The 16,708-nt window shown below is 43.1% G+C and overlaps 1 protein-coding gene across 5 annotated transcripts in view; it reads right to left on the bottom strand.

Moving 5' to 3' along the window:
• LOC115154029 (protein Jade-1) overlaps window positions 1-16,708 on the bottom strand; it is a 221,316-nt gene that overhangs the window by 165,615 nt on the left and 38,993 nt on the right. For all 5 annotated transcript variants that reach the window (XM_029699806.1, XM_029699805.1, XM_029699807.1 and 2 more), the window contains 2 exons: window positions 14,290-14,362; window positions 13,120-13,205 (listed from right to left, as the gene is read on the bottom strand). In XM_029699806.1, the coding sequence (XP_029555666.1) occupies window positions 13,120-13,205; window positions 14,290-14,362 (159 nt within the window). The remainder of the gene's footprint in view (window positions 1-13,119; window positions 13,206-14,289; window positions 14,363-16,708) is intronic.

Here is a 16,708-nt window from a genome sequence, read left to right as displayed (position 1 = left end):
TTAGATCAAACAATATTAAGGGATTAGAAATCCGTGGCTTAAAAACTAAGGTGTCATTGTACGCCGATGATTCATGTTTTCTTTTAAAACCACAATTGTAGTCTCTCCATGGCCTCAAAGAGGATCTAGATACTTTTGCTATCCTCTCTGGATTAAAACCAAATTATGATAAGTGTATGTATTGGATCACAAAAAAATGCAAATTTTACATTACCATGTAGCTTACCAATTAAATGGTCTGACGGAGATGTGGACATACTCGGTATACAAATCCTAAAAGAAAGAAATTATCTCACTCCAATAAATCTTTATAGAATGTTAGCAAAAATAGATAAGATCTTGCTACCATGGAAAGGAAAATACCTGTCTATTTGTGGAAAAATCACCCTGATTAACTCTTTAGTCATATCACAGTTTACCTATTTGCTTATGGTTTTGCCTACACCTAGTGACCTGCTTTTTAAATGATATGAACAAAAAATATTCCATTTTATTTGGAACGGCAAGCCAGATAAAATTAAAAGGGCCTATTTATATAACGAATATGAATTCGGAGGGCAGAAATGATTAAATATTAAAGCATTAGACCTCTCACTAAAGGCATCAGTCATACCAAAGTTATATTTGAATCCAAACTGGTTGTCTAGTAAATTGGTACGAATGTCTCATCCTGTCACGTCCTGACCAGTAAAAGGGGTTATTTGTCATTGTAATTTGGTCAGGGCGTGGCAGGGGGTGTTTGTTTTGTGTGTTTGTCTGTTTAAATCTAATTTTCTATTTCTATGTTGGGTTTTTGGTAGGACCTCCAATTAGAGTCAGCTGGTTGTTGTTACCTCTAATTGGAGGCCATATTTAGTTGAGGTTTGTTTCACTTGTGTTTTGTGGGTGGTTGTTTCCTGTATAGCCTTACGGAACTGTTTCGTCGTTTTGTTTATTTTGTTTAAGTGTTATCTTTAAATAAATTAAGAATATGAGCACTATACCCGCTGCGCCTTGGTCCTATCCTTACGACGCCTATGACACATCCTATATTCAAGAAGGGCCTTTTTCCCTTTATTCAGATTACACCTGCCCACTTTCAGTTGTTTGAAAAGGAAATAATCTCCAAAATAACTTTATTTTTTAAACAAGCCTTAGAAAGTTGGTTGCAATTTCAGTTTAATCCACCTGAAAAGACAGAACAAATAATACAACAAATATTGTGGTTAAATTCAAATATAGTAATTGATAAAAAAAACTGTATTTTTCGAAGAAATGTTTAAAAAAGGTATAATTTTAGTGAATGATCTTATAAATAGGTCTGGTGGAGTGATGTCACACATGCATCTAACACAGACATATGGAAATGTCTGCTCTACCCAAAATTACAACCAAATAATTGCCGCATTACCACAAAAATGGAAGAGGCAAGTAGAAGGGGAAAAAAGTAAGGAACTTGTATGTCAGCCCTGTATTAAAGAACATAAATGGTTAAAGAAAAGTGTGATAAATAAAAACATATACCTATTTCATCTAAGGACCAAAAAACTGACAGCTGTGCCATATAAATTGCAAAATAGTTGGGAAGAGATTTTCGATGTACCCATTCCATGGCACAAGGTTTATGAATTGATACGCAAATCAATGCCGGATTCAAAACTTCAAATTTATCAATTTAAATTACTATACAAAATTCGTGCAACTAATAGAATGTTATATATATGGGGGATACAATCTTCCCAGCTCTGCAGATTCTGCTGTGAGGAGGCAGAGTCATTAGATCATTTATTTTGGTATTGTCCATATGTACCTCGTTTTTGGTCACAGGTCCAGGAATGGCTGAAGAATTGCAACATTTGCCTAGAACTAAACGCTGCAGATAGCAATACTGTGTGATTTGAAAAGTCATAGTCAATCAATCAATAATATACTCATTATTTTAGCAAAAATGTTTCTTTTTAATTTACAATCTGTAGAAGCTATGAGAATAGAAAGGTTCAATTGTTTTGTGAAGCATCACAGCACAGTTGAAAAATATATGGCAAATAGAAATCCGAAATGGATGATGTTGAGAAATAGATGGGAGGGGTTGAATGGAGCTGAAGGGTGGGACTAATAACAAGATAAACAATGTAAAACATACGGGGTCTGTAAAATGTATATAGGTTCAGAACCTTTGTGAAATAGCACAGTTACAAATAGAAATCAAACTGGATGGACATCAGAAATAGAGGAAGGACTAAAAACAAACAAAAAATAACTATTGTAAAATAGACTGTGTCGTAAAATGAGTATAAGATGAATAAATTTAAGGTAAAAGCCGAAGTGTTTATTAGTTTACTCCAATTGGGGGATCGGTGGTAGGGTTTGCGGGGAATAATAATAAAGGTATATTCTTTAAAAAAGTATGTATGTCTATAAAGGTATGTGTATGTATATATGTGTATATGTATGCATGCGTGTATGAATATATATATTTACCCAAAAAATATATGGGGGATTGGAAATGATGGAGACAATTACATTGATGGAAGCAATATTCTTTCCGCAATATTAAGCTGATCCACCCCTAAAAAAATAAATAATAATAATTACAAAAAAATAAATAATAAAATACATGAGGCCATACTAGGGTTGATTGCACCACAAATGTAGGCCTAAGATGGCAAGATGCTGCAGATATGTCCAATGTCAACTTAAAAATCTTCCCTCTCTGCTTTTCTGGCGAACATTTCTTCTCAGATTCAGTTACTCTGAAAAGTTGCTGAAGTTCTTTAAAACGTCTTTCAAATGAAACTCTGTTTCCTTGAATAGTTCACAATGTCCTTGAGAGTGGCCGGTGCAGCAATAATGCAGAATTGACTGTGGGAGCATGATTTGCACTTGTCAGAGAGAAACATGGAGTGGAGCTTCTTATGCATCAATTAGGCATGCAGAGCCAGCAGCACCAACACTGGGGCACTTACCCCTACAGATACCAGGTCCTTGGTCCGAGATTGGTGCTTTGAAGTGCAGGACAAAGTAAAAAAGACGCTGTTTGTGACTCTTTCTCTTGCTCCCTCTTCCTCACTATCCTTCTCTCTCTCAGCAAAAGAAAATCCCAGCCAAAGCTGCCCACCCCACCCAGGTATCCAACCATCAGATCTGCTGCCATGAAGATCACAGAAGACTGCAGAGTAAAATAGGGGTGTCACACATGACCGAGAAACAAACACACACTGCCAGATTGGATGCTTGCACTCATAAGTATTTTCATTTTTACCAGTGAATTGTCTTGGTTGCCAGCTCCTGAGAACAGAGAAGAAAACAGTGAATCCAGGCTTCTCATCCATCTCGTCTTCTTGACTCCGGTTGGGTTTGAGATTAAAGCCCCCGCACCCCTTCTCTCCTCTCTCAGGCAGTCTCTGTGTGTACAAGTATCCCACCAGCATACTATGCAAAGGCAACTTTTTTCCTCTGGGTGTAGAGTGGGCGATATCTTGTTTCCAAATATCAGTCATTCTCAAGTACAGCTCTGCTGTGAGAAACCACCAAGTACATATTAAAACTGTCACAGAAACGTTTGGAAACTGAACCCTACAGAGCCCTGATAAATGAATATTACACATATTAAATAGAATCCCACCTATGTACCTCGATCAAGACAAACAATCCTTCATCAGGCATTATTCCACTAAATATTAACCTGATTATTTACATGTCCTCACTCAGATGACAGATTCACTGTCAAACACAGGAGAACACAATGTTTTATCACTCCATTTCCCTGTTTTAGCCAGCAGCTATTTATCAAGCGGTAAATAAGCAAAGTTCCCCAAAGAATCACAAATGAACATGAGCCATATGAATAAAAACATTATTTTGTCAGGCTGTACTACAAGTCTGAGGAAAGGTTCCGTGTGCCCATGCCAATGTTGGTAATGTGGTGACAACTGTCAGAGCATACTCCGGAGACACAACAAAAGGATCTCACTAAAGCCTCGGTTTTGATTTGTCAAAACCAGTTACAACATGACTGGTTTACTCTGCGTCCTTGCTCCTGACTAATCTAAGGAAGTACACTTCAAACCAAATCCCTCTGACACAATGACAAGATCCTTGCAAATATTGCCTACTGTAGTAGTTTGAAAGTAGAAAAAAAAATATTTGTATAGTTGTTCATATACTTAATTATGGAGAGCTCAAAAGTCTCCTTCCTTCTTATAACAGACCAGTGCAAGTGTAGTTAGGGCCTACTTCACATACCATCCTCCAAACTTACCTAACCAAATGTCTGAAGCAACAAGTAACAGGGCTCAACTTTGACTGAGCTTGAATTGAACACCATGCAGGAGAAACCTTGTATTTACTGAGAGTAGCTTTAGTTTCAGCCAGGGTTGCAAGATTCTGGGAACTTTCAATAAACTCCCTCGTTTGCCCAAAATCAGGTGGAAATAAGCAGGACATTTTCAAACCCTAGTTTCAGCAGCCTGCCCAGTGGTGAGAGAGCAATTCTTAAAAATCAACTGGAAGGGAATGTACAGTTGAAGTAGGAAGTTTACATACACTGAGGTAGGAGTCATTAAAACTCGTTTTCAACCACTTCACACATTTCCTGTTAACAAACAATAGTTTTGGCAAGTCGGTTAGGACATCTACTTTGTGCATGACACAAGTCATTTTTCAACAATTGTTTACAGACAGATTATTTCACTTATAATTCACTGTATAACAATTCCAGTGGGTCAGAAGTTTACATACACTAAGTTGACTGTGCCTTTAAACAGCTTGGAAAATTCCAGAAAAAGATGTCATGGCTTTAGAAGCTTCTGATAGGCTAATTGACATCATTTGAGTCAATTGGAGGTGTACCTGTGGATGTATTTCAAGGCCTACCTTCAAACTCAGTGCCTCTTTGCTTGACATCATGGGACAATCAAAAGAAACCAGCCAAGACCTCAGAAAAAAATTGTAGACCTCCACAAGTCTGGTTCATCCTTGGGAGCAATTTCCAAACACCTGAAGTTACCACGTTCATCTGTACAAACAATAGTACACAAGTATAAACACCATGGGACCACGCAGCCGTCATACTGCTCAGGAAGGCTCAGGAAGACGCGTTCTGTCTCCTAGAGATGAACGTATTTTGGTGCGAAAAGTGCAAATCAATCCCAGAACAACAACAAAGGACCTTGAGAAGATGCTGGAGGAAACAGGTACAAAAGTATCTATATCCACAGTAAAACAAGTCCTATATCGACATAACCTGAAAGGCCGCTCAGCAAGGAAGAAGCCACTGCTCCAAAACCGCCATAAAAAAGCCAGACTACGGTTTGCAACTGCACATGGGGATAAAGATCGTACTTTTTGGAGAAATGTCCTCTGGTCTGATGAAGCAAAAATAGAACTGTTTGGCCATAATGACCATCGTTACGTTTGGAGGAAAAAGGGGGAGGCTTGCAAGCCAAAGAACACCATCCCAACCGTGAAGCACAAGGGTGGCAGCATCATGTTGTGGGGGTACTTTGCTGCAGGGACTGGCGCACTTCACAAAATAGATGGCACCATGAGGTAGGAGAATTATGTGGATATGTTGAAGCAACATCTCAAGACATCAGTCAGGAAGTTAAAGCTTGGTCACAAATGGGTCTTCCAAATGAACAATGACCCCAAGCATACTTCCAAAGTTGTGGCAAAATGGCTTAAGGACAACAAAGTCAAGGTATTGGAGTGGCCATCACAAAGCCCTGACGTCAATCCTATAGAGAATTTGTGGGCAGAACTGAAAAAAAATGTAAAGGCAATGCTACCAAATACTAATTGAGTGTATGTAAACTTCTGACCCACTGGGAATGTGATGAAAGAAATAAAAGTTGAAATAAATCATTCTCTCTACTATTATTCTGACATTTCACATTCTTAAAACAGGGAATTTTTATGAGGATGAAATGTCAGGAATTGTGAAAAACTCAGTTTAAGTGTATTTGGCTAAGGTGTATGTAAACTTCCCACTTCAACTGTAGGTACTACTTTATAGGAGCTTCAAGTCATCTTTCTATTCCAGGATTAATCCCAAGTGGCACCATATTCCCTTTTTAGTGCACTACTTTTGACCTGGTCATTTAGAATCCCATGGTGCCTATAGGTACCCAACCTGATATTTAGCCAACAAACCCATCATCATATCATCACTGGATTTACTTGGTTTAGTAAACTGTTAAAAAAAAAACATTTTTCAACTAAAATACGAAGTTGTGAACATCCTAAAAAGCAAGGCCTTTTGCACAAGTCATGGGATTACATCCCAAATGGCACCCTATTCACTCTACAGTGCACTACTTTTGACCAGGACCCATAGGGCTCTGGTCAAAAGTAATGCACTAGGGTTTAGGGTTCCCCAACTGGCGGCCCTTGATTTTATTATTCCTCCCAAGTTTTCAAAATTGTGATTGTTGGACATAAGACTGTAAAAACAGCAGGAAATCAGCTCCAAGTGATTTGAATTCAGGAAATCTGTTGAACTTTTCCAACACATAATAGAGCTATATACAGTATGTATATCCCAATATCATCAAGGTTAGAAATGATCATGTTTAAGTCAAATATTATATCTGTCAGTCAATTTGCGGTGTACAAATTATTTGTAATCATGTTCCAGCACCCTGAACGTCCGCTCTAATTTGTTTTATTTTTATAATAATAATAATGATAATCTGCCTGTAGCTAAATGTAGTTGGGGACCCCTGGTGTAAAGGTTCCAACACATCCCACAATGCACAGCTCACAAGGATATCTACTGTAGGGTCGGGACGATACCAGTATCGTGATACTCGTCAGCATCGTAGCAAGAAAACAAAACACTAATTGGGTTGAACTTCTTTAGGAAAACAGCCCTAATGTTAGAAACAAACATCATAATGTTGTCATCCAGAGTCACATTTATTTAATATTCCAAGCTGTAACACACCATATTTTACATATAGTATGTTTTTAAAAGGCCAAAGAATGAGGTCTGCTTTGTGTTTTAATTTTTGCTATGGGAAAAAAACATTGCAATACTGGCATCGTTCCGACCCTAATCTAGTGCAGTAACAAACACGTCATTACCATACTGTCTGTATCATACTGTCATTATCCTCAGTGGATTATCATTTTGTCCTCACTTCAATGGATCCACCACAACATAATCACCAGTAAACTGATGAGGACATCATTGACCATCATCCCACCACCATTACTTGTTTGCAGACTTGTTTACATGCTGCTGTGCGTTTTTGTTGCCAATCTTACTTTGCTACCTGACAACTTCACGGTTTTTACTTTTTGATTACCATTTATATTTTTAGTTTTTCCCTCACTCAACTTTTTTAATTCAACTCCGGGGGTTTTATCTGGACATGGTTCGTCAGGACCTCCAACAGCCGAAGCTAAGTAACATTAACATGATGCCTTCTAATTGCAGTCGTTGTACTCATAATATACAGGAGAACGATCGCCTTACGGCGAGGATAGCTGTGCTGCAAGCCCAGCTTCAGACGCAATCGTTAGGCAAGGGCAATTTCAGTGTAGGAAAGGATGAAACAGCGTCTGTGCCACCAGTAAGTACAGATAGTAACGTTAGTATAAACCCCCTCGCACGGTCCCCGCAGCCGGACAACTTTCTCATGGCTTCTGGAGGGAAACGCTGTAGGAATGCTCAACCGGTGTCGCTTATTCAGCCGACAGAAACGTTCAATCGGTTCTCCCCATTAAGCGGGTCAGAGTCAGAGGCCGAGACTTCTCTGGTCTCTACTCCTCCCGTTGTGGGGTCTGAGACGCCGAAGCCTCCCACCATTAGCTCGGACAAATTGAAAACCCTAGTCATTGTCGACTCCATTACCCGCAGTATTAGACTTAAGACGAATCATCCAGCGATCATACACTGTTTACCAGGGGGCAGGGCTACCGACGTTAAGGCTAATCTGAAGATGGTGCTGGCTAAAGCTAAAACTGGCGAGTGTAGAGAGTATAGAGATGTTGTTATCCACGTCGGCACCAACGATGTTAGGATGAAACAGTCAGAGGTCACCAAGAGCAACATAGCTTCAGCGTGTAAATCAGCTAGAAAGATGTGTCGGCATCGATTAATTGTCTCTGGTCCCCTCCCAGTTAGGGGGAGTGATGAGCTCTACAGCAGAGTCTCACAACTCAATCGCTGGTTGAAAACTGTTTTCTGCCCCTCCCAAAAGATAGAATTTGTAGATAATTGGCCCTCTTTCTGGGACTCACCCACAAACAGGACCAAGCCTGGCCTGTTGAGGAGTGACGGACTCCATCCTAGCTGGAGGGGTGCTCTCATCTTATCTACGAACATAGACAGGGCTCTATCTCCTCTAGCTCCACAATTAAATAGGGTGCAGGCCAGGCAGCAGGCTGTTAGCCAGCCTGCCAGCTTAGTGGAGTCTGCCACTAGCACAGTCAGTGTAGTCAGCTCAGCTATCCCCATTGAGACCGTGTCTGTGCCTCGATCTAGGTTGGGCAAAACTAAACATGGCGGTGTTCGCTTTAGCAATCTCACTAGAATAAAGACCTCCTCCATTCCTGCCATTATTGAAAGAGATTGTGATACCTCACATCTCAAAATAGGGCTACTTAATGTTAGATCCCTCATTTCCAAGGCAGTTATAGTCAATGAACTAATCACTGATCATAATCTTGATGTGATTGGCCTGACTGAAACATGGCTTAAGCCTGATGAATTTACTGTGTTAAATGAGGCCTCACCCCCTGGTTACACTAGTGACCATATCCCCCGCGCATCCCGCAAAGGCGGAGGTGTTGCTAACATTTTACGATAGCAACAACGACATTTTCGTCTTTTGAGCTTCTAGTCATGAAATCTATGCAGCCTACTCAATCACTTTTTATAGCTACTGTTTACAGGCCTCCTGGGCCATATGCAGCGTTCCTCACTGAGTTCCCTGAATTCCTATCGGACCTTGTAGTCATCGCAGATAATATTCACATTTTTGGTGACATGGAAAAGTCCACAGACCCACTCCAAAAGGCTTTCGGAGCCATCATCGACTCAGTGGGTTTTGTCCAACATGTCTCTGGACCTACTCACTGCCACAGTCATACTCTGGATCTAGTTCTGTCCCATGGAATAAATGTTGTGGATCTAAATGTTTTTCCTCATAATCCTGGACTATCGGACGACCATTTTATTAAGTTTGCAATCGCAACAAATAATCTGCTCAGACCCCAACCAAGGACCATTAAAAGTCGTGCTATAAATTCTCAGACAACCCAAAGGTTCCTTGATGCCCTTCCAGACTCCCTCTGCCTGCCCAAGGATGTCAGAGGACAAAAATCAGTTAACCACCTAATTGAGGAACTCAATTTAACCTTAAGCAATACCCTAGATGCAGTTGCACCCCTAAAAACTAAAAACATTTGTCATAAGAAACTAGCTCCCTGGTATACAGAAAATACACGAGCTCTGAAGCAAGCTTCCAGAAAATTGGAACGGAAATGGCGCCACACCAAACTGGAAGACTTCCGACTAGCTTGGAAAGACAGTACCGTGCAGTATCGAAGAGCCCTCACTGCTGCTCGATCATCCTATTTTTCCAACTTAATTGAGGAAAATAAGAACAATCCGAAATGTCTTTTTGATACTGTCGCAAAGCTAACTGAAAAGCAGCATTCCCAAAGAGAGGATGGCTCTCACTTCAGCAGTAATGAATTCATGAACTTCTTTGAGGAAAAGATCATGATCATTAGAAAGCAAATTACGGACTCCTCTTTAAATCCGCGTATTCCTCCAAAGCTCCGTTGTCCTGAGTCTGTACAACTCTGCCAGGACCTAGGATCAAGGGAGACACTAAAGTGTTTTAGTACTATATCTCTTGACACAATGATGAAAATAATCATGGCCTCTAAACCTTCAAGCTGCATACTGGACCCTATCCCAACTAAACTACTGAAAGAGCTGCTTCCTGTGCTTGGCCCTCCTATGTTGAACATATTAAACGGCTCTCTATCCACCGGATGTGTACCAAACTCACTAAAAGTGGCAGTAATAAAGCCTCTCTTGAAAAAGCCAAATCTTGACCCAGAAATTATTTAAAAAACTATCGGCCTATATCGAATCTTCCATTCCTCTCAAAAAATTTTGAAAAAGCTGTTGCGCAGCAACTCATTGCCTTCCTGAAGACAAACAATGTATACGAAACGCTTCAGTCTGGTTTTAGACCCCATCATAGCACTGAGACTGCACTTGTGAAGGTGGTAAATGACCTTTTATTGATGTCAGACCGAGGCTCTGCATCTGTCCTCGTGCTCCTAGATCTTAGTGCTGCTTTTGATACCATCGATCACCACATTCTTTTGGAGAGATTGGAAACCCAAATTGGTCTACATGGACAAGTTCTGGCCTGGTTAAGATCTTATCTGTTGGAAAGATATCAGTTTGTCTCTGTGAATGGTTTGTCCTCTGACAAATCAACTGTAAATTTCGGTGTTCCTCAAGGTTCCGTTTTAGGACCACTATTGTTTTCACTATATATTTTACCTCTTGGGGATGTCATTCGAAAACATAATGTTAAATTTCACTGCTATGCGGATGATCAAAGCTGTACATTTCAATGAAACATGGTGAAGCCCCAAAATTGCCCTCGCTAGAAGTCTGTGTTTCAGACATAAGGAAGTGGATGGCTGCAAACTTTCCACTTTTAAACTCGGACAAAACAGAGATGCTTGTTCTAGGCCCCAAGAAACAAAGAGATCTTCTGTTGAATCTGACAATTAATCTGGATGGTTGTAGAGTCGTCTCAAATAAAACTGTGTAGGACCTCGGCGTTACTCTGGACCCTGATCTCTCTTTTGAAGAACATATCAAGACTGTTTCAAGGACAGCTTTTTTCCATCTACCTAACGTTGCAAAAATCAGAAACTTTCTGTCCAAAAATGATGCAGAAAAATGTATCCATGCTTTTGTTACTTGTAGGCTGGACTACTACAATGCTCTACTTCCCAGCAACCCGGATAAAGCACTAAACAAACTGCAGTTAGTGGTAAATACGGCTGCTAGAATCCTGACTAGAACCAAAGAATTTGATCATATTACTCCAGTGCTAGCCTCCCTACACTGGCTTCCTGTTAAGGCAAGGGCTGATTTCAAGGTTTTACTGCTAACCTACAAAGCATTACATGGGCTTGCTCCTACCTATTTTTCCGATTTGGTCCTGCCGTACATACCTACACGTACGCTACGGTCACAAGACGCGGGCCTCCTAATTGTTCCTAGAATTTCTAAGCAAACATCTGGAAGCAGGGCTTTCTCCTATAGAGCTCAATTTTTATGGAATGGTCTGCCTACCCATGTGAGAGACGCAGACTCAGTCTCAACCTTTAAGTCTTTACTGAAGACTCATCTCTTCAGTAGGTCCTATGATTAAGTGTAGTCTGGCCCAGGGTGTGAAGGTGAACGGAAAGGCTGGAGCAACGAACCGCCCTTGCTGTCTCTGCCTGGCCGGTTCCCCTCTCTTCACTGGGATTCTCTGCCTCTAACCCTATTACAGGGGCTGAGTCACTGGCTTACTGGTGTTCTTCCATGCCGTCCCTGGGAGGGGTGCGTCACTTGAGTGGGTTGAGTCACTGACGTGGTCATCCTGTCTGGGTTGGCGCCCCCCCTTGGGTTGTGCCGTGGCGGAGATCTTTGTAGGCTATACTCGGTAGGTTGGTGGTTGGAGATATCCCTCCAGTGGTGTGGGGGCTGTGCTTTGGCAAAGTGGGTGGGGTTATATCCTGCCTGTTTGGCCCTGTCCGGGGGTTTCATTGGATGGGGCCACAGTGTCTCCTGACCCCTCCTGTCTCAGCCTCCAGTATTTATGCTGCAGTAGTTTATGTATCGGGGGGCTAGGGTCAGTCTGTTACATCTGGAGTATTTCTCTTGTCTTATCCGGTGTCCTGTGTGAATTTAAATAGGCTCTCTCTAATTCTCTCTTTCTCTCTTTCTTTCTCTCTCTCGGAGGACCTGAGCCCTAGGACCATGCCTCAGGACTACCTAGCATGATGACTCCTTGCTGTCCCCAGGCCACCTGGCCGTGCTGCTGCTCCAGTTTCAACTGTTCTGCCTGCGGCTATGGAACCCTGACCTGTTCACCGGACGTGCTACCTGTCCCAGACCTGCTGTCCCAGACCTGCTGGAACCCTGACCTGTTCACCGGACATGCTACCTGTCCCAGACCTGCTGTTTTCAACTCTCTAGAGACAGCAGGAGCGGTAGAGATACTCTCAAAGATCGGCTATGAAAAAGCCAACTGACACTTACTCTTGAGTTGCTAACTTGTTGCACCCTCGACAACTACTGTGATTATTATTATTTGACAATGCTGGTCATTTATGAACATTTGAACATCTTGGCCATGTGCTGTTATAATCTCCACCCGGCACAGCCAGAAGAGGACTGGCCACCCCTCATAGCCTGGTTCCTCTCTAGGTTTCTTCCTAGGTTTTGGCCTTTCTAGGGAGTTTTTCCTAGCCACCGTGCTTCTACACCTGCATTGCTTGCTGTTTGGGGTTTTAGGCTGGGTTTCTGTACAGCACTTTGAGATATCAGCTGATGTAAGAAGGGCTATATAAATACATTTGATTTGATTTGATTACAGCAACAGACTCACACCATAATCAGCAATCAGTTACCTTATCATTAACTCATGCGATGTAATCACCAGTCAGTCAGTAAATTCTGTACAGTATGGATAACAAATCAGTCACGTTATCATTAACTCATGCGACGTAATCACCAGTCAGTCAGTAAATTCTGTACAGTATGGATAACAAATCAGTCACGTTATCATTAACTCATGCGATGTAATCACCAGTCAGTCAGTAAATTCTGTACAGTATGGATAACAAATCAGTCACGTTATCATTAACTCATGCGATGTAATCACCAGTCAGTCAGTAAATTCTGTACAGTATGGATAACAAATCAGTCACGCCATAACCTCAATGTGACTCACACAACATAATCGTCAGTCAGTCGGTCAGTGTCTGCATCCTAAATGGCACACTGTGGGCCCTGGTGAAAAGTAATGCACTATATAGGGAATAGGGTGCCATTTGGGACGCAACCAGTGAGTTGTATACAGTATGGAGTGGGCAGCCACTCACCTCAGAGGGTTTATTGTGTGCCTGTCTGACCCAGGTGCTGCTGGTCCCTGTGTTCTTGGAGGACTTGGACCAGGAGGTCACTTGACCTGCAGACAATGACACAGTTACATTTCAGATTTACATGGTTTTAGCATCCATTTACCTTATCCAGAGCAACTTACAGCCAGAGGAGAAAGGAGGCTACAATTCCAATCACAACTTAGGGCATCTGAGAGTCTGACTAACTTGCCTAGTCTAATTAAGCAATTAGGTCACGCTATGGCTGTGGTACCTCCTAATGTTGCAACTATACAACGCGACCACAATCAGAGCTACCCATCAAGGCCATTTTAATTGAAAGCCCCAGAGTAGCACAGGGTCAAAATGATCATTGGGATCCTTCAATTAGAAACATGATAACCCATGTTTAACAGATGCAGGCTAGCCTGGGCATCAGCCCATGTGAATAAGCCATTGTAGACTAGAGTGACTGGCCTGTTAATAGCACTCAGATGCACTGATTGTTCAGGGAGCATCGAGCAGTATGACCCCGCGGCACATGGCCCAGAGCTATGGCCACTGGTCCAGCAGTAGGAGTTGCCGTAGGCACACATTTCAGATCAGATTACCTCTCCCAATCATTAATTAATCCAATTAGGGATGAAAGAATTCAAACCTGACCTAAGAGGCAATTTCACCATTCACAACCATACATAGGTCAATCACTTGGCCACCACTATAGTGGCTCACAGTGACCAGTCAGTCAGTCACAGAAGCAACGATGCAGGCATAAACATCTGGACACTGGCTCTATCTGTCTTTGATCTGAGCCCAGGCCACTTCAAAGAGGCAGGGATGCAGCGAACGGAGAAAACAAGACGACAGGAAGCAGAATATGGGAGTAGTAGAGAGGTGAGGCCAGGCTAGTGACTGTTCCTGCTATGGGATGCGTCTCAAACGTCCTCCTATTCCCAACCGTGGGCCCACAGGGTGTTTCTGCTGAGGGTGTTCTCTTCAGGGCCTGTTGTAGTCCAAGTACTGTACAGTTCTCATTGGCTCACTCCTGACTAATTAGTCTCCAATGGTGACAATCCCTCCCTCTCCATTTTTCTCTCTCCATCACCCCCTCCCTCAGTCTCTCTTTTCCACGCTCCCCTGTCCCTTTCATCATCTCTAACTAAATCAACTCACTGCCAGTGGTGTCCGTGGTGTCCGAGTCATTGCTACTGCTGGAGTATTTTCTCCTCTTCGTCTCCCTCTCCATCTGTAAGGGAAGAAGGAAAACAATCAGTGACACATCAGCAGCAATTACAGTACAGGGCTGGCTATGGTTACGATCCCGCCTTGAGAGTCAAACTAGGCCACTGTGGGTGAGGTAGTTAGCCGATAGCACAGGGGAAGGGTGAGACTGAGGATATCTGCTCTGTAGATATGCATGTCTGATTCCCCATCCATCCACAGAGAGAATGGAGTACAGTGAGTCAGGAAAGAGAAGCACTAGAGGAAAAAGCAGGTTATGGCCTTGAGTGACTGAGAGCAGATTTATGTGGCCATAAAACAGGACTTTTCCCCTCTTATATTGGGCTCTTGCTGTTGCCTTGTTCAGCCTGCCCTGAGCTTTACTAGTGACATTTAGAATTCCAAACAGAGCTGCCTCTAAAGAATAACTCGATACGTGACTATATAATTGACTTCCTGCATCTGACTGGCCTGGATGGAGGTACAGTGGCGAGGTGTACCTCAGGGATGTGTTGTTTTTCCTTTATTGTTTTGCCCTCAGCGCCGTATCAAAGACGTAGAAAAACCAAAAACAGCGGGTGGTGGGAGTCATGTTTCATACAATAGATTGAAGACAGGGAGACAGCAACTCATCTCCTCCCCTTCACATGAGAAGGAAAAACCACAGACTGGAGTTTGACTGACAGCTTTTCAACTGGGAAGAAAACCTGTGTGGTTTTTCCCTTTCTCACTCGCTCTCTCTTTTCCTCTCCCTCCATTGTAACCATGAAACTAAATCCTCGTCAAGATCGAATCATTTCCTCATCCATGGAGAGAAAGAAGTCTGCATTAGTCAAACAGGAATAACAGATGTATAAATAATAAAATAAAAAATGGTGTTTGAGATCCATTTTCAGAGAGGGAGAGCGCGCCGTCTCAGAGAGGGAGAGCGCGCCGTCTCAGAGAGGGAGAGCGCGCCGTCTCAGAGAGGGAGAGCGCGCCGTCTCAGAGAGGGAGAGCGCGCCGTCTCAGAGAGGGAGAGCGCACCGTCTCAGAGAGGGCGAGCGCCCCGTCTCAGAGAGGGAGAGCGCGCCGTCTCAGAGAGGGAGAGCGCGCCGTCTCAGAGAGGGAGAGCGCGCCGTCTCAGAGAGGGAGAGCGCGCCGTCTCAGAGAGGGAGAGCGCGCCGTCTCAGAGAGGGAGAGCGCGCCGTCTCAGAGAGGGAGAGCGCGCCGTCTCAGAGAGGGAGAGCGCGCCGTCTCAGAGAGGGAGAGCGCACCGTCTCAGAGAGGGCGAGCGCCCCGTCTCAGAGAGGGAGAGCGCGCCGTCTCAGAGAGGGAGAGCACGCCGTCTCAGAGAGGGAGAGCGAGCCATCTCAGAGAGGGAGAGCAAGGGAGAGCGCGCCGTCTCAGAGAGGGAGAGTGCACTGTCTCAGAGAAGGAGAGCGCGGCGTCTCAGAGAGGGAGAGCAAGGAAGAGCGTGCCGTCTCAGAGAGGGAGAGCGCGCCATCTCAGAGAGGGAGAGAGAGCGAGAACACCCTCTCAGGGAGAGAGAAAGAGAGTGAGAACGCCCTCTCAGAGAGCGAGAACGCCCTCTCAGGGAGCGAGAGCGCCCTCTCAGTGAGCAGGAGAGAGATAACTCCCTCTCAGAGAGCGAGGGGGAGAGAGATAACGCCCTCTCAGAGAGCGAGAGAGAGAGATAACGCCCTCTCAGAGAGAGAGCGAGAGAGATAAAGGGGGACAGTGCGCGCTTTGTCTCAGAGAGAGAGCTCTAGTATGGTATTCCACTCCCTGTCTCTCCCCCCTTCTATCTCTCGCTACACATACTGTAATGTAGTAGTTGGCATGCCATTCTTTCATCGTGGCCCAGATGGATTACATTACTGCGCTATGTGACTCCACTATGCCCCTCTTTTCACGCATGCCTCAAATCGCTTACTTGTGAATGGCGGCACGGGTTAGCGAAACTGGTAGTGCCAGTCCATCTGTAGTAGTAGTAGTAGTAGTAGTAGTAGGGTAGGGTATTATACTAGTAATAGTAGTATGCTAATAGTAGTTGTAGTAGTAGTATGCTAGTAGTAGTAGTAGTAGGGTAGGGTATTTCCACATAAAAGGACCCATGAGCACCAACATGTGAAGTTCATAGGAGCATATGTAATTGGGTGTCAAATGACAGCTAAGAGTCTATATATTTGGAAACTGAAGGCATAGATACATTATCCATCATCTCCAGGCATAAGACTTTGATTTCTGGATAAACAGACGGAAAAAAGTTCTTAGAAAACATCTACCAGAAAAAGTCTTAAAAAGGTTTTATAAATACATCAAAACACAATAATGTTGAAGTAAAGCCCCCAGCCAACTAATATCAGTGTTTTTCACTAGCACTGGCTGT

Source organism: Salmo trutta, chromosome 19 (genome assembly GCF_901001165.1).
Source record: "Salmo trutta chromosome 19, fSalTru1.1, whole genome shotgun sequence".
NCBI lineage: Eukaryota > Metazoa > Chordata > Actinopteri > Salmoniformes > Salmonidae > Salmo > Salmo trutta.
This window is presented reverse-complemented; position numbering and strand designations above follow the sequence as displayed.